This window comes from Hypanus sabinus, chromosome 8, assembly GCF_030144855.1.
Source record: "Hypanus sabinus isolate sHypSab1 chromosome 8, sHypSab1.hap1, whole genome shotgun sequence".
NCBI classification, from domain to species: domain Eukaryota; kingdom Metazoa; phylum Chordata; class Chondrichthyes; order Myliobatiformes; family Dasyatidae; genus Hypanus; species Hypanus sabinus.
In genome coordinates, this window is record NC_082713.1 from 48,979,371 (window position 1) to 49,006,565 (window position 27,195).

The 27,195-nt window shown below is 39.8% G+C and overlaps 1 protein-coding gene across 8 annotated transcripts in view; it reads left to right on the forward strand.

The window, feature by feature from the left end:
* The window catches only part of LOC132398118 (probable E3 ubiquitin-protein ligase MID2), a 248,902-nt gene that overhangs the window by 192,487 nt on the left and 29,220 nt on the right, over positions 1-27,195 (forward strand). For 7 of the 8 annotated variants that reach the window (XM_059977125.1, XM_059977129.1, XM_059977122.1 and 4 more), the window contains 2 exons: positions 6,537-6,632; positions 19,472-19,579. In XM_059977125.1, the coding sequence (XP_059833108.1) occupies positions 6,537-6,632; positions 19,472-19,579 (204 nt within the window). The remainder of the gene's footprint in view (positions 1-6,536; positions 6,633-19,471; positions 19,580-27,195) is intronic. The other variant, XM_059977127.1, reaches the window with a different exon arrangement.

Consider the following 27,195-nt stretch of genomic DNA (forward strand, 5'->3'; position numbering starts at 1 on the left):
TACCACCACTCTCCTCAGTCTAGTGGAATTAGTTCTTGCTCTCAATAATTTATCTTTTGGCTCCACCCACTTCCTCCAAACCAAAGGTGTAGCCATGGGCACCCGTATGGGTCCCAGTTATGCCTGCCTTTTTGTTGGTTTTGTGAAACAGTCCATGTTCCAAGGCTATACGGGTATCCATCCCCCTCTTTTCCTTCGCTACATCGACAACTACATTGGCGCTGCCGCCTGCACGCATGCTGAGCTCGTTGACTTCATTAACTTTCCCTCCAACTTTCATCCTGCCCTCAAATTTACCTGGTCCATTTCTGACACATCCCTCCCCTTTCTTGATCTTTCTGTCTCCATCTCTGGAGACGGCTTATCTACTGATATCTACTATAAGCCTACAGACTCTCACAGCTACCTGGACTATTCCTCTTCCCACTCTGTCTCTTGCAAAAATGCTATCCCCTTCTCACAATTCCTCCGTCTCCGCTGCATCTGCTCTCAGGATGAGGCTTTTCATTCCAGGACGAATGAGATGTCTTCCTTTTTTAAACAAAGGGGCTTCCCTTCTTCCACCATCAACTCTGCTCTCAAACACATCTCTCCCATTTCTCGCACATCTGCCCTCACCCCATCCGCCTGCCACCCCACTTGGGATAGAGTTCCCCTTGTCCTCACCTACCACCCCACCAGCCTCCAGGTCCAACATATAATTCTCCGTAATTTCTGCCACCTCCAACAGGATCCCACTACCAAGGACATCTTTCCCGCCCCCCCCCTCCCCTTTCTGCTCCCTACGCGACACCTTGTATTCCATCTGGATAGCCTGCAACCTGATGGCATGAATAATAATTTCTCCTTCCAGTAAAAAAGAAATCCCCCCCCCACTTCCCTTTTATTCTACTCCCCACTCTGACCTGTTATCTCTTCTCAATGGCCTATCACCTCACCCTGGTGCTTTTTTCTCTTCCCTTTCTCTTATGGTCCACTCTCCTCTCTTACCAGATTCCTTCCTCTCCAGCCCTTTAATCTTTCCCACTCAGTTGGCTTCACCTATCATCTTCCAGCTATCCTCCTTCCCCTCCCTCCCTCCCTCTTTTTATTCTGGTGTCTTCCCCCTTTCTTTCCAGCCCCAAAGAAGGGTCTCGATTCAAGAAGTCAACTGTTTATTCACTTCCAATGATGCTTCATGACCTGCTGAGTTCTTCCACCATTTTGTGTATATTGCTTTAAATGGAGCTACAGATCAGATTTCAGCACATTATTCCAATCTAGTTGCAGGAGGAACTTTGGTGTAAGAAGAACATCAGCAGGGTTTCTGCCATGTGGGAGCACTGTCTGAGTGGATTGTAGATTTATGAGAACTTATTTTAAGTGATTTGTTTTTCAAAGAAACTTTCATAGCATGTTTCAGGAATAATCCCATGCGGACAGGGTTTTGCCATGCTCAAAGGATTGCATATTGATGCATCACCACTATCTCTGACTTGCACTTCCATCAAGTCTTTGTCAGTGAAGGGAATTCTGAATTTTCTTAATGATATGTAGGGTACATTGGCAGGAGATACCTTCCATAATTAGCATAGGCCACAATGAAATTGTCAGTGAACACACACACCATCTTCTTTGAAGGACAACCATGATCCTTGTGTTATAGGCATCCATTAGTCTCGAGGGACCATGGATTTGTGCCTTGGAAATTTCCAGGGTGCAGGACTGGTCAGCATTGTATGGAAGACCGGCAGTTGCCCATGCTGCAAGTCTCCCCTCTTCTTGCCACCGATGTTTTGTTAGTCCTATTTAAAATAGTAAATGAGGAAAGCTTTATGCTGCTCTTTGCCAATGATAAAATCAACTGATTTGTTGATTTTGCAGTAGAAAGGACTTTTACTACATCAGTAACTTATTGCAATGTGAGATTTGTGTTGAAAAGGGACAGCATTATTTCAGTGAATATATTGACGTTGGCCTCACATTTAGGCTAGACATAACTTATCTGAAGAAAACAGCAATGGCTTAACAGCGGGGTAAATATATCATCTACTTTTCATGGTTCAGAATGTCCTGCCTTCCCTTAGTACTCTGTTGTAGCCTTCCCCTCTACCCAATATGCAGGCTTACTGATCCAGATATGCTTACATTTAAATCAACTCTTCAGTTTATATATGCTACCTTATAAATACTATATTATGAATCTTACTAAAATGAAGGGCTATGTAAAAGGGAAGGGTTAAACTGATCTAGGAAAAGGTTAAAAGCTTGGCACAACATTATAGGCCAAAAAAATCTGCACTGTGCTGTACACCATCTGTAAATTTACCAATAACACAATTGTCGTTCGCAGAACCTCAGATGGTAATGATCAGATGTACAGGAGTGTGATAGATCGCCTAGTTGAGTGATGTCACAACAACCACTGGCAGCATGGTAGCATAATGCCTAGCACAGTGAGTTACAGTACCAGTGACCTCGGGACAATTCCTGTCGCTGTCTGTAAGGAGTTTGTACATTCTCCACGTGACTGCGTGGATTTCCTCCGAGTGCTCCAGTTTCCTCCCACAGTCCAAAGACATACCAGTTGCTAGGTTAATTGGTCATCACAGATTGTCCTGTGATCAGGCTAGTGTTAAAACAGAGGCTCTTTTGCTCCAAGAGCCGGAAGGGCACAGTCCACACTGTATAAAGAACCTTGTACTCAAAGTCAGTAAGACCAAGGAATTCATTGTGGACTTCAGGAGGGGCAGTCAGGAGAATCCACCACATAGGTACTTGAAACTGCTCACCTCCATCATGGGCACTAGCCTGCCCACCATCGAGGCAGTAGAAGGTGGCAATGGTCACTTAACCCTCACCATCCAGGACATATCCTCTTCTCATTACTGCCATCAGGAGGAGGTAAAGGAGTCTGAAGATGCACATTTAACATTATAGAAACAGTTCCTTCCACACTCTCTTCAGAATTCTGAATGGTCCATGAACACAAATTCATTGTATAACCATATCACAATTACAGCACGGAAACAGGCCACCTCAGCCCTTCTAGTCCATGCTGAACGCTTACTCTCACCTAGTCCCACCAACCTGCACTCAGCCCATATCCCTCCATTCCTTTCTTGTCCATATACCTATCCAATTTTTTTTAAATGACAATATCGTACCTACCCCTACCACTTCTAATCAAAGCTCCTTTCACACAGTTACCACTCTGAGTAAAGAAGTTCCCCTCGTGTTGTCCCTAAACTTTTGCCCCCTAACTCTCAACTCATGTCCTCTTGTTTGAATCTCCCCTACTTTCAATGGAAAGAGCCTATCCACGTCAACTCTATCTATCCCCCTCATAATTTTAAATACCTCTATCAAGTCCCCCTCAACCTTTTACGCTCCACAGAATAAAGACCTAACTTGTTCAACCTTTCTCTGTAACTTAGGTGCTGAAACCCAGCGAACGTTCTAGTAAATCTCCCCTGTATTCTCTCTATTTTGTTGATGAAATTTTGCTCTCTTTTTGTACCATTTATTTACAATTTCAGCTTGCATATCACACTGCTGCTGCGGAACAACAAATTTCACAAGGGATATTTGATAATAAAATTTGATTCTGTTTTTGCTCTATGTTGTAAGAGCCAGTATGTAAGTTTTTCAATGCATCTGTACCACAGCCTACCTTTGCAATGAACTCAGCTGGATTTTTGTCATCATTTACAATATTACTTCCATCCCAGCAAGGAAGCAGGAACTCTCAGAGTAGAAGGTCACCTCAAGCCTCTTGCTGACCAGTGGAGACATGTTGGTGAGGACTCTGTGCAACAAGCTCCCTACCTCCCCACCTAACCCCGGCCTCCGCTGGATTGGTAGACTGGTGTCAATGTAAGAATCAAAGCCATCTCTGGTATGTTATCCGAACAACAGACGTACAACTGTGCTACAGTTAGTGCAACTCCGTAGCACCAACATTAAAGCACCAATAAAGCAAGTGAATTTATTAAAAGATGTAAATATTTCATGGGTAGCTATTTCAATTCCTTGCTCAAGGCATGGGAATTATTTCAATGAGTGCAAGTGCTTGGAAGATTCGTTCTCAGAATATCTACTTGAGTTTTTGTCTGTGTTTGAGCAATCCATTTATCCAGATCCATGAGTGGTGGAAACACTTTGACAACTGAACTAATAATGTGTAACTTGGTATTAAAGCATACTATGGCAAATGCAGGTTCTTGTTCAATGAGTTAGTATTAATCGATAGTGATGTCAAAGGCCAACACAATAATGGATAAGTAGCGTAAAATGAAATAGTATTGACTACAGTGTTAGGAAAGATGTCAAATGCTATGGAGTTCTTAAAGGTGAAATGATATCAGGCACCAATTGTATTTCAAATAGGTTCCAATTGATTTCCTTAACTAAACCATATTTATTTCAAGTCATTTAAATCATATTTTTACCGAAATGAGGAGAAATTCTGATTTATTTTGTTGGGTCACCATTCAAGAGACAATATGATTTTGGTTTCATGTATCAGGTTTTTTATAACACATTTAATTAACACAGTTAATTTTTAAATAATTTACTAATTTTTTGGGTTAAATGTAAAATGTGAAAATCTTAATCAAATTCAAAAATAGTACTAAGCCTTTGCAGGTGAGTGTTTCATATATTTTGGTGCAGATAGATATGAGGTGGAAGTCAGTTCGTCTGTAGTCCTCAGCATAAAACGAAATGTACAGTGTACATACTGTAAACTCGAGTACTTGAAATAACAAATACAGGAGATTCTGCAGTTGCTGGAAATTCAGAGTAACACATAAAATGCTGGAGGAACTCAGCAGATTTGACAGCATCCATGCAAATTAATAAATAGTTAGCCCAAAACATTGACTGTTTATTCCTCTCCATAGATGCTGCCTGGCCTGCTGAGTTCCTCCAGCGTTTTATGTGTGTTACTTTGAACTTGAAACATTAACGACATGCTGCATTGTTGGAGTCAATAAGACCATTATGGCACATTAACAAAGTATAGAAGAGAAATGCTTTAAGTAGATGATCAGAAATTCTGAGTAATGTTCTCATATGGTTGATAATTTACACCTCTGTCAGATGCGTTTTTTTATTACTGTCTTTTCACCAACGTACAGTTATCAATTCTTTCAGATACCTAGTAAATGAAGTTGAACTTATGCTGAAGCTTTGATAAATGTGTCACACTCTGGTCTTGAGATGCACATCCATCTGTAAATGCCTTCAGCATACACCCTTCTGCATAAACTAATTAAGTAAAAGTGAGATGATGATCAATAATGTTGCATAAGAGATGTATTTTCTCAAGATCCATGCTTATGGCAAATAAAACTGAAATGGCAGAACACATTAAGGATTCAGCATTTGATATGCAACATGTTTGGATATACTTTAAAATAAATCAACATGGGGAACATAATGTCAACCTTGAAAAAAATCTATCTTTTCGCCTGTGAATTTTTCTGCTGAATTTAACTAATATTGAAGGAATTAGACTTTAATCTCTGTGCCATTGTAATGATTCTTTGTCAAATAAAATTGGATCACTGGAGATGTGATTATGTTGATGTTATATTACTGGTCTAGTTATTCAGAATATTACAGTAATTGTTGCTATCCACGTATGTGAATGAGTAATTTGGAGATCAATCTCAGCATGGGAGTTGAGGAATTTAACTCCATTATCTAAACAAATCCAAAATATGAAGCACATATCCATAAGTATAACCATAACCCTGATATTTGAGTACACTTTCTTGGCCACCAGAGTCATTCTGGAAGAATATCTGTAGTACTTACTTTGTCTGGCATATACATGATTCTAGATCTATGATTGACAACTTCTAACTATCCTCAGAAAAGCCTGATGAACTACCTATTTTGAGAGTTATGCAATAAATGGCTTTAATAAATTACAAACAGACCATTTGGATTATCAAGTCCATGCCAGTTCCCAAGAGTACATACACTTCAATCCCATTCTGTCCTTCATACTTCCCTGTAACTCTGTAACTTGTGTTCTCTTACATGCCCAAATAATCTCCTTCATTCTCTTGCCATTTACCTACACTAAAGCGTGGATTTCAGTAGACAATTAACCTACCAGTATGTCTTTAGGATGTGAAAGGAAAACCACATGGTCCTTGGGAGAATTTGTATACTACGTGGAACTAGCATTCAAGATTAGGATCAAACTGGGGCCAGAACCCATGCACCCCAGGAGCTATGGGGCCCAGTAATAACTGCTCCTGGACTACTGAGCCTTTCCTGAGATAGTCATGGTCCACAAGTAAAATATCTAATACATCATTTCAACACTGACAATCCGCTGCTCACAAAGAACCTCATTAACAAGGGGTTATGTGGAATCACCAGATAGGTTAGTTGGAGAAGCATTTCATTCTGAAATAGGGTTAATACCCATTCATTGTTTGGGGTGTAGGAGAATGGCCGTCCAGGTGATTATTTTACATGTAGAGCACATGAAAAAGACAGACCTAAAGCTCTTACAACTACTTTTTGTCTCACTACAGCAAGCATTGGAAGCTAACCTTACGAACCTTGTGAAGAGGAATACTGAGCTGGAGTCACAGATGGGCAGACTCATTCAGATCTGCCAACAAGTGGAGGTGAGTTGGCTACTTTGAAGAAAAAAGTGGTGCTAACAATGAGTAACAGCATTTTATTACAGCATTTTGGACAGCTCGTGAACTTAACTAACAAGCTGATGAAAATTGATTTCTTTTAAGCTTGTAGAGCGGTATCAGTCTTCAGTCAGTTGGATAACACAGTTGGAGGTCTCTGGACCTCATCATAAATGAGAACTTTGCTGATAAGTGATAGTACATTGAATGAACCACTGCATAACATATAATAATTTGCAGAGTGAATTCAAATACTTCAGAAAAAAAATCAGAGGTTATGAGACTATAAGACCTTAAGACATGGGAACAGAATTAGGGCATTCAGCTCTGCCACTTCATTGATGATCCATTCTCCTGCCTTCTCTCTGTAAATTTTTATGTCCTGACTAACTAAGAACCTATCAAACTCAACCTTAAATATACCCAGTGTTTTCCACAGTTTCACCATCTTCTGGATAAAGAAATACTTCCTCATCTCCATTCTAAGTGGACATCATTTTATTGTGAGGCTGTGTCTTCTGGTGTAAACTCCCCCACCATAGGCCTTTCATAGGCCTTTCAACATTAGATTGTTTTCAATGAGGTCTCCTCCTCATTCTTCTAAACTGCAGTAAATACAGGCCCATAGATATCAAACACTCCTCATACAATAATCCTTTAGTTCCCTAGAATCATCCTTATGAAGCTCCTCTGAACCCTCTCCAAAGTCAGCACATCCATCCTTAAAAAAGGGGCCCAAAGCAGTTCATGATATTTCAAGTGTGACTTCACCAGTATCTTATGAAACCTCAACATTGCTTTTATGTTCAGGTCCTCTCAAAATGAATTACATTTCCTTCCTCACCACCAACTCAATCTGTAAGCTAAACTTTAGAGAACTCTGCATTAGGACTCCCAAGCCCCTGCACATCTCTGATTTTTTTAATTTTCTCCCCATTTAGAAAATAGTCTATTCCTTTATTCCTTTTACCAAAGTGCATGACCATGGCAATTCCCAACACTGTATTCCATCTCTCACTTTTTTTCCCATTCTCATAATTACGGTAGTCTAAATCTTTCTGCAGCCTCCCTGCTTCCACAACACTACCTGCTCCTCCACCTATCTTTGTATCATCCACAAACTTGGCCACAAAGTCATCATTTCCGTCATCTGAATTATTGATGTATAACGTAAAATGTTGAGGTCCCAACATCGACCAGCAGCCAACCAGAAAAGGCTCCCCTAATTCCCCCTCTTTGTCTCCTGCCAATCTGCCAATTCGCTATCCATGCTAGTTTCTTTCCTCTAATATGATGGGCTCTTATCTTATTAAGCAGCCTTATATGCAACACCTTGTCAAAGGCCTTCTGAAAATCCTTTGTCTATCCTGCTTTCTATTTCCTCAAAGACTTCCAATAGGTTTGTAAGGCAAGATTTTCCTTTAAGGATACCATGCTGCCTTCAGCTATTTTGTCATCTGCTTCCAAGTACACAGAGACCTCATCCTTGACAATCGACTCCAACATCTTCCCAACCACCAAGGACAGACTAACTGGTGCATAGTTTCCTTTCTTCTGTCTTCTTGAAGAATGGAGTGACAATTGCAATTTTCCAGTCCCCCCAGAACCATGCCAGAATCCAGTGATTCTAGAAGTATTATTAGTAATGCCTCCACGATCTCTTCAGCTACCTCTTTCACAACCCTGGGGTGTAGTCCATCTGGTCTAGGTGACTTACCTACCTTCAGCTTCCCAAGCACCTTCTTGCTAGTAATAAGAACTGCACTCACTTCTGCTCCTTGACACTCTTGTACCTCTGGCATGCTGCTAGTGTCTTCCATAGTGAAGACTAATGCAAAATACTTATTACGTTTATCCGCAATTTTCCTTGTCCCCCACTACCTCTCCAGCATTATTGCCCAGTAATCCGATATCTACTCCTGTCTCTCTTTTATTTTTTATATATCTGGAAAATCTTTTGGTATCCTCATTTATATTATTAGCTTACCTTAATATTTCACCTTTTCTCTCTTATATAACTTTTTATCTGCCTTCTTTTGGTTTTTAAAAATATCTCAATCCTCGATCTCCCATTAATTTTTGCTCTATTATATGCTCACTCTGCAAATCATCCTATTCTTACCCTCACTGGTGCATAGAACAGGCGGCAATCCAGATATTACTATCCTGGAGGTCCTGCTTTTCAGCTTTCTGCATAAGTCCCTTAATTCTCTATTCAGTACCTCCTCCCTTTTGCTACCTGTATCATCGGTGCCAATATGTACCATGATTTCTGGCTGCTTCTGCTCCCCCTTTAGAATGCTGTGGACGTCCCGGGCCCTTACAATAGGGAGGCGGTGTACCATCCAGGTGTCTCTTTCACGTGCACAGAATCTCACGTATCACCTATCACTACTGCAATCCTCGTCTTCTCCCTTCCCTTCTGAACCACAGATCCAGATTCAGTGCCAGAGGCTTGGTCACACGGCTGAGCCCCCTCAGCAATATCCAAAGCGGTGTAGTTATTTTTGAGAGGAATCTCCACAGGGTTACTTTGCACTGGCTGCCCGTTTTCTTTCCCTCACCAAACAGTCACCCAAGTACCCGGCTCCTGCAACTTACAGACGACTGCCTCCCTGTAGCTCCTATCTTATCTCCTCCCCATTCTCACGTATGAGCCAAAGGACATTGAGCTGTGGCTCCAGTTCCTTAACACATTCTCGGAGGAGCCGCAGCTCAGTGCACGTCATGCAGATATAGCCATCTGGGAGGCTGGAGGTCTCCCAGGGTTCCCACATCTCACACAAAGAACACAACACAACCCCTGGAGCCATTCTTACTGTACTAACTCTACACCGATAGGTGAAGAATGAAGAAGAAACTCATCTCACCCATGCTTGTTCTCACCAAAGCATTTTGATTTAAAGCCTCCTCACTCAAACACTGGTCTGCTCCAACAATGGCCGTTCCATGTCCCTACTTTGTTTTTTTGCCCTTGCTAATGAATTGCAATTTAATGAGGCCACTGGAAAAGGCCAAATACCCACAAATGCTACTTTTTTAACTACTCAACCCTACCAGTGTGGAGCCTCCTCTGCTGATTCAATTGGGTCACTGAAAAAAATGCTTTCTCTAATTATTGGAAGATCTGCATTGTACAGTACAGCAATAGTCAGGCTATTGGATCTATAATGTGTTGATCTTGATTCCAGTTTATACCTAATCTCCTCCTCCTGTGTATCATCCGTGTTCCTTCATTTCCTTTGTATTCATCTATCTAAAAGCCTCTTAAACTCCACCAAAACGCTTCTACTACTACCTCTGGTAATCTATTTCTGACAGCTACTACTCTCTGTGTAAAAAAAAAAGAACTTAACACTTAGATCACATTTAAATTTCCCTTCTTTTAACTTAAAAGCACATCCTCTGCTTTTTCACATTTCTACCTGATCCTGTCTACCTTACCTATGCCTCTCATAATTTCAAATACCATGGTCAAGTTTCTACTTAGCTTTTGACACTTTAGGGAGAACAACCCAAATTTTTCCAACCTTTTCTTACAACTCAAAACCTCTAATCCTGACAGCATACTGCTAAATCTCTGTTGCACCTTCTCCACAGTCTCTTCATCCTTCCTGTAATGTGGTGACCAAAACTGCATGCAGTACTCCTCAGTGCAGTCTAACTAAAGTTTTATACAGTTGCAGCATGACCTTCTTACTCTTAAACTCAGCACCCATACTAATGAAATCCAGCACGCCATACACCTTCCTTACCACTTTATCCACTTGCAAAGCCACTTTCAAAAAGTGGTTGCCTTCATGGCAAGTCTGTAAATTTGAATGGGAAGAACATGCTTCAAAACAGTTTGTATTAAAAAAAATTGAAAAGAAAAAGAAATTGCGGAGAAGAATTCTCCAGAAAAATATTTTTGAAATGTTTGCCTCACACAATGAGCTCAAGTGTCAAGTAACATGTATCTCAACAAATTCCTTCAAATATTTTAGCTGTTTGATAAAATATGCTGGTTTTAGACCAACCATAAGAAAATCATTCTCAGTGTAATATATCAATACTATAGCATAATGCCAATACTAGAATTCCACAGAAGCCCTCTTTCCTTCACAATCTATAATATTACTTAACAAATCCTAATTGAATTTTATGTTTTTTTCCTCTCTCAGGTTTGATATACTACTGTGTTAGATCAACTAAGTTATCTATTCTGATATTAACACTAATGCAATACAACTTCCATTATATTATACCTTGAAATTTTCCTGTAGTGTTATTGGCATTCTGGTTAATATATTAATGGCAACGTTCTTGTTTGCACAATTCTAAAAAGTTGTTAACATATTACATTGCTCTGAACATGGAACCCAGGAGAACTTGTAAAACGCTGTGGAAGCTGGGAAGCTATGAAAAGTTTTAACTAATTACTACTCTTTTTCCATTTCCAACTCTTTCTTGTATAGGTACAGTGCCTTGAAAAAGTATTCAGCTCCTAGAATTATTTTGACATTTTACAGTCTCATGGTCTAAATTTAAAATATATTGAAGTAAGATTTTTTGAGCTGATCTACAACACATTATTCATCATGTCAAATCAAAAGAAAAATTCCAAAATCTGTCAATGATTTACTGCAAATTAAAAACCAAAATTTTAAGGCTGAAAAAGTATTCATCTTCTTTGTAATTACTACACTAACTTGCTTCAGGTGCAATATATTATTATCAACAATCACCTGTTTTCAATTAATTCATGAAAATAACTACCCTTTTCTTCTGTAAGGTCCAACGGTATGGTAGATTTTCAACAGACCAAATTAAAATGAAGACAAAAAAGCATTCAAGGCAAGTCAGGGAAATGATAATAGAGAAGCATAAATCTGGGGAAGGGTACCAGACCATCTCAAAGGCACTGAACAATCCTCAGAGCTCACTGCAGTACCATTGTAAAAAAAAAAGTGGAAATAATGTGAACCCATAACCATACTCCTAGATTTTAACTTAGTCTCTCTGGGTGAGCCGCAGAAGCCAGTGGCTGCAACTGGAGATGAAGTTCATGACCCCACAATCTCCAAGGCCTTGCACAAAAAGGGTATTTATGGAAGAGTGGCAAGGAAGAAGCCCTGGCAAAAAAAAGCATATCCTTGTCTGTAAAGTCTTTCCAAAACAACACTTAGAAGACACAGTAAAGATATAGGAAGAAGGACTTGTGGTCAGATGAGAGTAAAGTGGAATTTCTTGCCCTCAACACTAAGCAGTATGTGTGTTATGAACTAAATACTGTGCATCAGCCAAGTAACACCATCCAAATTGTATAGTGGAGATAGATCATGATATGGGGATGCTTTTCAGCATGCACTGGAAAATCTGGCCAGGATTGATGGAAAGATGAATGCTACTAAATACAGAGAGATCCTGGATAAAAATCTGCTAGCTTCAGTCAGGAAGCTTCAACTGGGGAGAAGGTTCATCCTTCAACAGGATGCGACCCAAAGCACACTGCCAGAGCTAACATGAATTGGCTAACATGAATTGACATGAAATTCATGTCCTTGAGTGGCCCAGTAGGAGTTCTGACCTTAACCTGATCAAACATGAAGACCTTGAGATTATTGTTGTCCACATCTCCCCAACTAACCTGGTACACCTTCAGCAATTTTGCAAGAAGGATTGGGCAAATCTTACTCCATTTTGTGCAAAGCTAATAGAGACTTATCCAAAAATAGGACTGGCTGTAATAGCTGTGAAAGGTGGTTCAACTAAGTAAAGTAGATAAATGCTTTCGAATTGCTGATATTTTGGCTTTTGGATTTTTAGCTCTTCATGTTTTACAATTTCCCTGTTTTCTCAGCTGTACAATTAGTTGTAGAGCTCTACAAAAAAGGAGCATATAATTCACAATAAAATTTCTCAGTTAAATTCATCACAATCCCTGGTTGTAATATTCATTTATATGAACAAAAGTTTGGAGGCTGAGTACTTTTACAAGGCACTGTATATTTAAATTTTGAGATTTCACACAGTGCTATTATGAACACTAACTCAAACACTCCAGAACAAAAATGTCTAATCTAGACTATATTTCAATATTGATAATAGATGAATAAGATGCCTCTCTTTGGATGAGATATTAAGCCAGTCTTCCATCTACTTGATTTAGTAGTTCAAATATTTAGTAAGTTTCTTAATAAGCCTAATAATTTCTGCTGATTCTCTATACAGTAATTTTCTCACATGCAAAAATGATTAAATGTTAATCACTGCATTTTGCAGAGTCTTGCCGTGTGCAAAATAGTGGCCATATTTACTTATAAAAAAAAAGTTGCAGTACAAAGCAGCATCTGATAAACATAAGCTTTAGTTACTTCAAATGACCTGACACACCAATAAGCAATGTTTTAAACTACCTCCTCCTCTTCCTATAGTTAGTCCTTGATGTGTTAACATTCAGACTAAATGACTTAATCTAGCAAAATGGAACATCAAATCCAGTTTCTCTCTTAGCAGTCCCAGTAACACATGTCCTAATTTCAAGAAATGAAAGATTACTGCATAGTACAGGTTCATTTATCAGAAAGCCTGCCAATATTCACTCAAATTGTAAAGTAAGTGGGCATTATTTACTTTCCTACTAGTGCAAACAAATACTGGTAACACTTTCCTATGCCACCTTTGCACTGCAACTTTCCACTCTCCACAAAATATTTGTCCTTTGATTCCCTTTCGTAGTCGAATTCCCAAATGGATCTGCTAAATTGCCAAGTTGATATGGAGTCTTTTCTGATTAAAAATAAAGTAATCATAATTGGTAAATTTGAGTTTCCAAGAGCCTACAAAACATTTTATCGTATTTATAATGACACAGAAAGAGGCTGTTCCAGACCAGCTCTCTGGAAGGAATCCTATTAGTCCCATTCATTTCTTATTATTTCCTTGTACCCCTGCAACTTAATCTCACTCGTACACATCAACAACACTTTTGTAGACCTTCCCTCAGTTGTAGGTCACTAACCCACACTAAGGGAAGATTTACAGTGGCTAATTAACTTAACAGCATGATTTTTCTTGGTGATGTGGGAATAAACTAGAGAATCTGAGGTCAGAATCAAAGCCAGGCTGCTGAATCTCTGAGGCACAGTGCCACCATGCCATACCAATCCAACCACAAACCCCAGTGTAGTCCAGCAAGGCTGAGAAAGAGATGTCATGCGACCATTGACAGCAATTTGGCTGCAGGGCAAACAGTCAATATGATGCATTCCAGATGAGAAATGTAGCAGTATAAGAGGGACCTAGACACTATTATCTTGTCAATTATAATAGGGTAACTTTGATCCCTTTCCAAAATCAGTGCTACTGATTGAATTGATAAAAGTACACATGGAATCTTAGAACTGAGTAACGTCCAAACAGACTAATGTATGAAGATCCATTCTTCCTCTGCTGATTGAAAATGCCTGGTGGTACTGTGCAAAGGGTGATTCATTTCAAAACCACGCTCCCTGGGATCTGAAAAATCTCAACTGGAGACCTTATCCTTTATCTAACCCTCAATATGTATGGTCTCAGAGAATGCTTGTGCTTAAAAATATTTCAGACAATGATATGGAATGATGGAAATGCATCTCAACCAAATAGATAAGACTCATCCCAAAACTCACATTACACTCTGCCTCATGTCTCAAATTATCTATTATTGTTCAATCGGTTTCTCTGCTAAAGATCTTATTAAAGTCCCCTCGTTAATTTGCTATACAACATAAGAACACATCAGGGAAGTCCAATCATGGCACAGATGCGTAATGACATTATGAATAATGTGAAGACCAGATCAAAAAAAAATTGAATAAAGTATGCTATTAAAAAATAACAGAATTTGAAGAAAAACTACAAACCAAATATGGGAAAGGGGATGAAAAGTCAAGCACTGAACAGAGTTTACAGAATGGATAAATGAGACTACCTTTTTACTGTAACTCATAAGTATTTGTGACAGCGGAGTTCACAAAACGAATTGACCCACTGAGGTTTATAGCTCGCTATGGGATTCATTCTATTGCTGAAAAGAGCCTTGTGTTTTTGTTTTTAATAAAATTTACTTCTCTAATTGTTGCTTATCTTCTCAACCACCAAGTCTTCAGAATGTTTATCATTAGCTATACCAAAGAGGAACAGCTTGCTTTTCCAGGTTCAACTGTTATACATAAAAAGCACTATATATTTAAATATATACATTGTTTTCTGCTAGGCCGAAGTTTGAGGCCCTTCCATAAGGTTTCTAACACTTTGTCCTCGTGTGCCCAGGGAGCTTACTTAGCTTGCGCCCATCCCTTCCCCTGTCAAAGTCAGCGTATTTGGGGTCCACCCGAGGCCAGCCACTTGTGTCAATCTCTCTTAGTACTTTTCCCATTCTACCTGTTGGATAGATAAAACCACAATCCATGAACAGGAATGGAGGTGGCCATTTTGTGAGACTGTCCTTGCCACCATCATTTTGTGAAGTGGTTTATGAACTGATTATTATTTTGTAATAACTTAATCAGAGCAATTGAACATGGACTCAAGGAGTTTCTGCTAATGACCTGAGATCACTCTCAGATAAGAAGCTTTTATTGTGTGATAGGGTAGGCTCGCAGAAGTAATCTTGTCATCTGGGCCTAATGTCTGGGTGACCTGGTATGAACCAGACAGAGTTGAATAAAACAAAAGAAGTCACCTATGGCAAAAAGTTGAAGTTGAAGGCAATGAAACAATAGTGTTTGTGGCTATGGACCACATCCAATGGGAATCTGACACAAGTCAGTCAGATGAAATTGAAACATCATAGAATGAGCTGAAGAGGAAAAGTATAAAAATCAAGGATTTTGGGAGCACACTCAGCTCTGGAGACCAACTATCATGGATGTGGAGAATCCTATGTCAAATACATAGAGATCACATCAGGACCATGAGGAATGCCTGCGCAACGGAAGTGCTTTTCTTGGATATTACCTTTTCTCTTCTTTTATTGTTCATGGAGGGTTAGGGGAACTGAGTGGGTGTACACATAGGTATTCAATTTTGTGAATTCACTTGCTTGTGAACTAAGCCAATAAAGGTACTTATTAGTAAATATCGATTCTCTCTGTGCCTAACTGATCGTTATTAAGAATGGGTAATCCTTGTAACATACCACAGCAGAGGCTTGTTCAATGCCTAATAAGAAAGAGTTTTAGAAAGTGCAAAGCTTTCAGAAGAAACTGGATGAAATTTTGTTTCTGTTCACCTATAACCATAATAAATCATGATATAACTTTGTGTCACTTGCAAAAAAAAAGTACACAACTTATCTTCCCTATAAAAGGGTTTGTCAATGAGAATAGGTTTCCTCTTTACCTGACTGATAGGGACCATGAGCTGCGTCTCTTCTTCCCCCCCAACATCATTAGTTGTTTAAGGAGAAGTTTTGTCACTTTATAAAACACTTGTGAGGCCTCACTTAAAGTTCTGTGAGCAGTTTTGGGCCTCTTTCTCAGAAAGAATGTGCTGAAACTAGAAAGGGTTCAAAGGAAGTTCATGAAAATGATTCCAGGATTGAATGGCTTGTCACATGATGAGGCTCTGGGCCCCTATTCACTGGAATTCAGAAGAATGAGGGGTGACTTCATTGAAACCTATTGAATGGTGAAAGGTCTTGATAGAGTGGATGTGGAGAGGATGTTTCCTATGATGGGAGAGTCTAAGACTAGAGGACACAACCTTAGAGTAGAGGGGGTGCTCTATTAGAATGGAGATGAGTTTTTTTAGCCAGAGAGTGGTAAATCTATGGAATTCTTTGCCACAAGCAGCTGTGGAGGTGAAGTATTTATGTACATTTAAGGCAGAGATTGATAGATTCTTGATTGGTCAGGGCATGGAGTGATACATGGGAAAGATTTAGACTGAGGGGAAAATTGGATCAGCCATGCTGACTCAATGGGTCAAATTCTGGTCCTATATCTTAAGGTCTTATAGTCTTATATCTGAAAATATACACTAAGCACTTCTGTTGTCTTTATGCATTGCACTCGGCAATGAGTTTACTTTACTCCACAGTCTCGTCCCATGGCAAAAGCTCTTATAGTGGGAAACATCACCTCAGCTGATGGAACTCCTGTAGGACAGATTTGCCCAAGATGATAGGTGTGGAGTGAAAACCTCATGACCAGTTGCCAGTCTGAGGTTGGCAACCATGCCGGGAATGATGGTTTTTGAGCCCATAGTAGAGAAAAGGGAGAATTTTCTTTCCAGAAAAACAATGCAGATACCACCCCAGAGGAATGAATCTCCATGGGATTCCACTGGAATAACAAGGCATTTGGCACTGATAACAGATCAGCAAATTTTACTTAATATAGTGAAGGCTGTGTGATTGTGGATCGCATTACACTGCTAAAAATTAATAATCACTTTTTCTATGTTTACCTTAAAAATTATGAGACTCTGTTTCACCAGAGTAGCAATTAAGTAGACATCTTTGTGTCAGCACTCCACTAGATTCCAAAATCTCTCTAGTTGCTATGCCGCTAGATTCACCAGGACCACTGCAGTACACTGTAACAGATCGTTTCAGAAGCCATGGCCACTTACAGGTAACTATTTAACTTGACACTTCAAATAGATAGGTAAAATTCAGAAGTCATTGAAGGAATACTGCAAATAATGAACAGGCCAATTTAACGATCAAGTACTATCTCGATGTAAGTCAATACACAAGGCAATTAAAATCTAGCTTGCAAGATTGTTGCAAGTGCTTTGAATCAAAGTTTTGAAGGTGTATGGTAAGTGAACAGAACACCTCTCTTAACTACAGTCTTTAAGGATGATATTTGAAATGGATTTTAATAGTCACCATCGAATTCCCAGTACACATTTAGCTATTTGTTTATTTATTGATTGATTGACGTACAGCATGGAGTCCCTTCGAGCCATACCATCCAGCAATCACCCACTTTAATCCTCACCTAATCATGGGACAATTTTCAATAACCAATTAACTGACCAACTGGTACATCTTTGGAATGTGGGAGAAAACCCATACAGTTACAGGGAGAATGTACAAACTTCTTACAGATGACAGCGTGAATTAAATCACTCTCCCTCAGGCCACAGGATAGGTATTATAGGAATTTCATTACTATCACATTCATGCAGGAGAATGTGGCATGTCAATTTTTTTTACTATGTGCTATAATTGACTTCAGTGGTTCTACTTGCAGCATTTAACTGAGAAAAGCAGAAAAAATCATGATTTTCCAATTCAAATCCAATTCATATCTAGCTCTAGCATCATTTTTTAAAATTTCATTCAGGAACTGCCTGTTGTTTATTCCTGGGTGTTTGGTAAGGATTCATCTTGCACCATTTCACAGTGTCAAAGTCAAGTTTATGGTTGTGTACGCAAATACATTTATGCACAGGAGCAAAGAAAAAATTACTTGAAGCAAAGCAGCATCAAATAAACGGAATTTATAAAAAAGGCACAAATAAAAATATTGCACACAATTTTACAATTAGAACAAAAGGAACAAAGTCCATTTCAGTGCAAATTGATCAGATTGGTCATAGTGTTGCTAAACTATAATGATTAGTCCTTTGCTGGTTGTTCAAGAACCAAATGACTGACAGGAAGACGCTGTTCTTGAACTTGGTGATGTGGGACTTCAGGCTTCTGTATCTCCAGCCTGATGATAACTGCATAGAGATGGCCTGGCCTGGGTGGTAGAGACCTTTGTTGATAGGTGTTGCCATTTAAGGTTGCACCTCATACTAGGAATGGTGGGGAGGGATGTGTCTGTGATGTCTTCAGTAGTGTTTATTACCCTCTTCAACTTCTTATTTTCTGCACATTTGCAACCAGTCTTGAGTATTTTCGACAATACACCTGTTTAAGTTTGTTAGAGTGTTTGATGACATGCCAATCCTCCTTAACCTCCTAAGAAAGTGAAGATCCTGGCGTGCTTTTGTAACACACTGCAAGGTTTCACTCCTAATGTAACGGTTTCTCTGTAGCAGCAATGTTTGGATTATGATTAGAGATAATGGGGGCTTTGGAATATGGGTGGGGCTATCCAGTGAGAGAGACGTTCTTTCTTGTTGGTCTGGGAGCAGGGATTTTGCGGTCTTTTGCCAGGGAGAGTTGAGGAGAGAAGATGCGAATGGAGAGAGTTGGTAGACCGCCAGATGGAGTGGACTTGGAGCGAGGACAGGTCATCTGATATGTTAATATCAGAATTTAAAGCTGCTGACTTGATTCACCACCAATCCCCCTAGTGTAGACTGGTAAATGTCCATCCTCCTTCCCCTCCCTGCGCTTCTGAAAGCAACAGCAAAGTTCAGTAGGGCCTTCGATGAATTTGGTTCAACATTCAAATAACAATATTAATTGGTTTAAAGGGGAAATCAAATAACGTCTTCTTGCACCATGTACCTTTGATCTTCTATATAGTGGCATGGTGTCAAAAAAGGGAAGGGAGGTGCTGCACGGTTTCATTGTTATTGCGCAGGAATGGACATTTAAGCCATTCTCAAAGTACTGATTAAGTGGGTTATTATGTAGTAAACAGCATCAAGGTCCGATAGGTAATGGAGCTGAATTCTATCCAGTGAAGTGGTGGTAACTCATCACACTCAATGGAGCAATACACAGACAAAATGTGAAGAATAGCAGCAGTGCTTAATAATGGATATAGCAGTGGTTATTGATCTACTTCCATGTTATCTCTAAGCTTGTCGCAAGGTTGAAAGTGCCCAATTGAAAGTCAATGATTTCTGTAAGAATGGAAGATAAGAGGTTTATTGATATTTGCTGACAGGTAAACACTGCAATACAAGAGAACAAACTGAAAGAGGAATGCGATGAGCTGATGGACATTATCAGACAAAGGAAGCAGATCATTGCTGTGAAAATAAAAGAAGGAAAGGTAAGCTTTTTTCTGAGTGAATTGTCCAAATAAAAATGTCAAAAGCCAGGCTATTAGGAAACAGGTTACTTCTTTCTTGAAAGCAACAATCTTGAAATCAGTATATGTTTACGCTGTAGTAAATAGAAATAGACCAAAGTTTATTCAAGATAAGTTTGAGTGATTAACTCAAATAGACAAAGAGCAGCTTAAGGTTTTGTTCTTTTCTCCAAGCCTTAAGAGACCCAACAATGAACCCAACACAAAAAGACCATCGAACACCCACTGAATTGTTTGTGTTTACTCCAAAACTACATCCATTAAACAAGATTTTTTTACCTAATCATTCTCAGGGTTTCAAAGAATAAACTTCATTTGCAAACAATTCATCAGCTAAAAAAATTATTCATGCCTAATGCAATTACTGTAACATATCGCCTTGCATAAGCACTTTTAGTAATGCTGTGCTTTCGTTTTTTTCATTTCAATCCCCCATTTATCATGAAGACCTCTTGCCTGCCATATTAAAGTCAAAGTTCAGTTTATTATCATATGTGTACAATTATAACAGAAAACATACTTGCACCAGCATTTCTGGTGTATGGCATCATAAAAGCAACATTCGCAAGAAAAACATAAATGAAAATTGCACTGTTTTTACAAGAAAACATAAACCGAACAAAAAGTGTCCATTTCAGTGCATGGTGGCAAAGTATTCAAAATGTTGTTAAATTGTAGTGATTATGTGTATCGAATGGACAACAGGATTTTCAACATTGACCAATTCAAGGCTGAAAACAAGGTCAGCATCACCACTACTATGCAACTTTAGAATGCTGATGAAAGTGCTATCACAGCAGACTCTGAAGAATATTTCCGATATATCTTGAAGGCCTTTGCCAAGGCATATCAGGCCCTGGGTCTTATTCTAAATATAAAAAAAGACACAGGTTGTTGCAATGAATGAGGCAAACCAGGACGCAGGACACGGGCATGGAGATTGAGTTAGGATGCAGACGTGGCGTGAGCGTTGAACGGCAAACAGGAGGAAGTGCAGGAAGGCAGAAGGCAGGCAGAACTTATCTTGACACAGAGCGTAGAAAGGGAAATGGCAGACAAAACTTTTCTTAACTCAGAGACAGAGTTACACCGGTAAATCTCGGTTCTGGGGTAAACTTAGAATCCTTATCTTGACTCAGAAAGACAGAGCTTCACAGGTAAACCTCAGAACTCGAGTTGAACTAAGAAAACTTACCTTGACTCGGAGAGACTGAGTTGCACTGCTAAATCTCGGTACTGAAGCAAAACATAGAACACACAATCCTAAGCGGCCGGGAAACGTTAATTGCCACACTGGCAAAACCAACGATCTGGCAACTAGTGGGTGCAAAGCCGGGATTCTTATACTGCAGGTCTTGATGAAAACCAGGTGTGTCGCTGTCAAAGGAAATTAGGAAGAAAATGAGGAATTAACAGTCGGGACCATAATACAGGTAGCATATCAGCCACTATCCAACAACCATTTCTCCAGCCCTCCATAAACATGATGATTTCTCCAGCCCTCCATAAACATGATGATTTTGCCCTTGAATATGTTGACCACTTACCCTACCTTGGCAGTATTCTCTCCTCAAAAGCAGACATCAATTCAGATCAACATGTGTAGTGCTAATAGAGCCTATACAAGCTTACAAAAAAAAGAGCCTTTGAAGACCACAACCTACAGATCCAAACAAAACTTCAGGTCTATAAAGCAGACGTCCTTCCTACATTACTGTATGGAGCTGAATCATGGACTATCTACAGTTAGACATCCAAAAGCCCTGGAACAATACTATCAAATAACCTTGCAAAAGATTTTGAGGATCAGCTGGAAGGACAGATGCACTAACACCTGTGTACTCCAGTACAACTGGAGGCCAACTGGAATAGCATCTCCACCATGATAAAGCAACACAAACCTCGATGGATAGGTCATGTCATTTGGATGCCTGACTCACGTCTCCCCAAATAGATCTTTTACTCCCAGTTAAAGGAAGGTCAGCAAGCCCCTGGTGGGAAAAGGAAACACTTCAAAGATACCCTCAATATCAGCCTGAAGAAATTAAAAATTACATCTAAAAACTGGGAAGACATTGCACTCAATAGATGCATCTGGAGGAAATCTATTCAGGAGAGAGCTGCAGTATTTGAGAGAGCAGCAACTGCAAAAGAAGAGACTGACAACCAAAAGATCCAGCCACTAACCACAGTCACCACTTATTCATGTCCACACTGCACCAGAATATGTGGATCCTGGATCGGCTTCTACAAACACCTGAAGATCCACCAATAGTCAACCTCTTAGAAACACATCTTCGACGATCTTTCCTCTACCAGGGATGAGGTTCTTGGAGCTTCTGTTGGCACTTCTGCAGCTCTGGGTTTTTACAAGATGGTTTTGCTAGCCTCTTGCCTAATCCTCCTCCTTTTGCAGTTGGGCTGTGGACCATCCATGCAGGAGTTTTATTGAACCCAGGAATGTGGAATTTCAGGTTTCGGGACCTCCTGCCCTATGGTACCTGTGAAAAGATGGCATAGCCCATATGATGGGGATTTTTGATTGTAGGTATTGCCGTCTTGATGCAGCACATCCTTAAGTTGTACCCTTGGTCCTAATCTCTACAAGATTATCTAAACTCTACATACATTCCTGTACTATATCTAACACAACATTTAAAGGTCACAAAAGTAACAAATGCAGTAATTATGTAATCAATAAAGAGGAAATATCAGTAAAGAAAATCTTAATGCCATTTTTATTATAAATAATCACCTCATTCACAGATGTCAGGGTGATTATTTATAAGAGCATAAGACCTTGATTTATAGGAGCAGAAATAGTCTATTTGGCCCATTGAATCTTCTTTGCCATTTCATCATCGCTGATCCATTTTCCCTTTCAGCCTCAATGTCCTATCTTCTCCCCATATCCCTTCATGCCCTGACTAATCAAGAATCAATAAATCTCAGCCTTAAATATACACAATAAATTCCCCCAATTCAGCTCTTTCTGGCTAGAGAGATTCTTCCTCATCTCTGTTCTAAAAGGATACCCCTCTATTCTGAGGCTGTGTCCTCTGGCCTTAAACTCCCCCATCTCTCTACATCCACTCTATCGAGCCATTCAACATTTGATAGGTTTCAATGAGGACACCCCTTATACTTATGAATTCCAGCAAGTAGACGCCCAGAGCCAATTAAGAGGTCTTTCAATCCCAGAATAACTTCTGTGAACTTCCTTTGAACCACCTCCAATGTCAGCACATCCTTTTTTGATAAAGGACCCAAAACTTATCATAATACTCTGAGTGAGATCACACCAGTGCATTATAAAGCCCTACATTCCATCCTTGCTTTTGTATTCTAATCCTCTCCAAGTGAATGCTAACATCACATTTGCCTTCCTCACCACCAATTCAACTTGCAAATTAAACCATGGGAACCCTGCACAAGGACTTCCAAACCCCTATGCACCTAGACATTTGAATTTTCTCTCCAAATAGTCTATGCTTTTATTTCTTCTATCAAATTACATGACCATACATTTCTTGACGCTGTATTCCATCCAACACTTCTTTGCCCATTCTCCTAAACTGTATATGTCCTTTGTTGGCCTCTCTGCTTCCTCAAAACTATCTGCCCCTCCACCTGTCTTCATATCATCTGCAAACCTGCCCACAAAGCCATCAGTTCCATCATCTAAGTCATTGACGTATACTGTAAAAAGAAGCAGTCCCAACACAAACCCCTGTGGAGCATTATTAATCACTGGCAGCCTATCAGAAAAGGCTCCCTTTATTTCTACTCTTTGCCTCCTGCCAATTATCCAATCTTCTATCCGTGCTAGTATCTTTCCTGCAATACCATGGGGTCTTAACTTATTAAGCAGCCTCATGTGTGGCAGCTTGTCAAACGCCTTCTGAGAATCAAAGTACACAACATCTACTGATTCTCCTTTGTCTATACAGCTTGTTATTTCTTCAAAGAATTCCCAACAGATTTGTCAGGCAAGATTTTTTCTTAAGGAAACCATGTTGACTTTGGCCTTTTTTATCATGTTCCTCCAAGTCCCCCAAAACCACACCCTTAACAATTGACTCCAACATCTTCCCAACCACTGAGGTCAGACTAACTGGCCTATAATTTCCTTTCTTCTAGCTCTTTCCCTTCTTGAAGCTTGGAGTGACATTTGCAATTTTCCATTCCTATGGAAACATGCCAAAATCAATTTGAGTCTTGGAAGATAATTACTAATGCCTCCACAATCTCTTCAGCCACGACTTTCAGAACTCTGGAATGTATACTACCTGGTCCAGGTGATTTGTGTATCTTCAGACCTTTCAGTTTCCCAAGAAACTTCTTCCTGCTAATGCCAACTTCACACACTCATGTTCCCTGACATTCTCGAACTTTCAGCATACAGCTAGTGTTTTCCACAGTGAAGACGAATGCAAAATACTTATTCAGTTTGTTGGCCATTTCCTTGTCCCCCATTACTACCTCTCCAGCATCATTTTCCAGCAGTGCAATAAATACTCTCACCTCTCTTTTACATTTTCTATATCGAAACTTTTGACATCCTCTTTAATATTATTGGCTTTCTTAACTTCATATTCCATCTTTTGCTTCCTTATGACTTACCTTCTTTTGGTTTTTAAAAGCTTCTCAATTCTCTAACTTCCCATTAATTTTGCTCTATTATAAGCCCTCTTGCTGGCTTTTATGTTGGGTTTGACTTCTCTTATCAGCCATGGTTGTGTCATCCTGCCTTTAGAATACTTCTTTCTCCTTAGGATGTTTATATATCTTATGCCTTCTGAATCGCTCCCAGAAATTTCAGCCATTCCTGCTCTACCGGCATCCCTGCTAATATTTCTTTCCAATCACTTTTGGCCAGCTCCTCTCTCATGCCTGTGTAATTCCCCTGTAATACTGATAACAACTGACTTTCAATTCCAATTTAATTGTCATTTAACCATATATGTATATTTATGAATGCTGCCAAATGAGACAGCGTTACGACGGGGTCAAGTTGCAAAGTTACCAACACATGCAGTAAGCACACAAAAGATCACAATCATGTCTCAAGGCCCACCATACCCCTCCTACCCCCTGCAACGCTGCAGCTTGATACACACAAGTCAAAAAACTTACATAGAATATCAGTAAAAATACAATAATGTGGAATATGCATTGCTTATATATAAAATATAGTCTAGACTACCCCCCCCGCCCAGCCCACTGATATCATCTGTGAAATGACCACCAGGCAACAGCATGGCTCTGAGGCCCAGTCATCTCATATACAAGCACGTATCGATTAGTAGAACCAGAACCAGACAAATATATATGTATATAGCCCAGACCACTCAGTCCATTTTAAATCCTCAGTTGCCACAACTGTGCTACGCCACCCCCAGTAGACCACAGCTTGAGCCCCAAGTCCATTGAATGCCACAAACATTTTTGCAGTTGACAACAACAGAACTTGTCTTCTGCTGAGCGAAACCCTAGGAGGGAAGCTCGGACTCCGTTCTGGAAACTGTGCCACACCATCCCTGGTGAAGTGCAATGGCTTCAACCCCTCACTCCAGGTGGCTGCAAGCAGGCGACATCGTGGCTTCAGGGCTAGTCCTTGCTACGACTGAGGACTTGGCCCCCACCAACCACCCCGCTCGCATCCAGTAAGTCAGAGAACTGGACTTGTGACGTACCAGATTAGCAATGTGCAAAGGGGTCTTGCAATCACAAGAAAAGTGACCGTGATGGCCACTCGCTATTTGACTGTAAGCCTCCATTGACTCAGACAGCAGCACTTAGTGCAGCTGCTTCATTATCTCCACCAGCAAGCAACTCGCTGATGGTGTAGACCTGCAGTCCTTTGAGTTTTTAAACGTATAGCAGTATTTTGTGATCATTGGATGTACCTCCAACATTTAAGTATAATGGTAGCACCTTTTGTTGACCTCGTAGGTGCCGCTGTGACCATTCTCATCACCACCTTGCATGTCAGGCATGACCTTAGCTTCTCCTTCTCAAATTTCAGGGTGAATTCAGTTATGATTACTTCCGCAAGGGTTCCTTTACCTTAAACTCTTTAATCAATTCTGGTTCATTATGCAACACCCAATCCTGAATAGCTGATCCCCTAAGTGGGTCAACTATGAACTGCTTTAAAAAGCCATTTCCAGGGCATTCTACAAATTCCCTCTCCTGGGATCTGGCTCCAACCTGATTTTCCCAGACTACCTGCATATTGAAATCCCCCATAACTATCCTAAAATTGCCCTTTTAGCATGCATTTTCAATCTCCCATTGTAATTTGTAGATCACATCCTTACTACTGTTTGGGGGTCTGTATTTAACTCCCATCAGGGTCTTTTTACACTTTCAGTTCCTTAGCACTACCCACAATTTAGCACCTTCCTATCCTATGTCACCTCCTTCTCATGATTTGATTTCATTTTTTTCCCAACAGAGCCATGCCATCCCTTCTGCCTATCAACCTGTCCCTTAGACAGAATGTGCATCCTTGGACATGAAGCTCCCAGCTATAATCTTCTATCATCCATGAAGTATGATTTTCCTTGTGCCACAGCAGTTTGCAACAATGGAAAGTGTTACAAGACCTTTTCCTGTCTTTGAAAGAAATTAAGACTATTGATCTCAAACCTTTTAATTAATGTACTCTTAATACTAAAGTAGATGCACTTAGAGATAAAATGCAAAACAGCTTTGTTTAGCACAATACAGATAGTTACCACAGACAGGTAGCATAACGGTTAGCACAACATTTTACAATACCAGCCATCAAGATTCAATTCCCCTTGCTTCCTGTAAGGATCTTGTGCGTTCTCCCTGTTACCACATGGGTTTCTTCATGGTGCTCTGGTTTCTTCCCACATTCCAAAGACATACAGATTAGGGTTAGTAAGTTGTGGGTATGGCATCAGAAGCATGGCCACAACTGCGGCCTGCCCCCACCACATCCTTGGACTGTGTTGGGCAATGACACAAATGACATGTTTCATTCTGTTCGATGTTTCAATGTACATGTGACAAATAAAGCTCATCTTTAAGATCTTCTGACCTTAGTATTCTGCATCTAATGGGGCCTCAGAATCCCTGTACTTCACATCAATGGTTGAATTGGGATCATGTAAATCCTTGTTCCACAATGAAGTATTTACATTTGGTTCCCAATTAGAACATCTAGTTGACATCCTCATGTAACACAATAAGTAGTTTGTCATTAGTGGTCAGATTTTACTTTTAGATCTAGTAGAATGATTTGAACTGTATTGCATTTGCAAGCCCTCATCCATTTAAAGAGCATAGATAATTTAGCTTAAAAGTGGCAGTGTGGAAGTGGAAATGGACCCCCATGGCATAAACAACAGAATAATATTGATGGAGAATTTTCTCTTCTTAAGGAAAAGCAGGAAATTATTTTTTAAAAATATATTGGCAAATTGCAAGCTGTGCTATCTCTGCAAGCCATATCCCCAGGTATACTACTATCGTTAAAGGTTTTCAACATGATCCTGTGGTTGCTTAGAAACAGTGCGATGAATAAATCAACTCTTTAGTTTCCG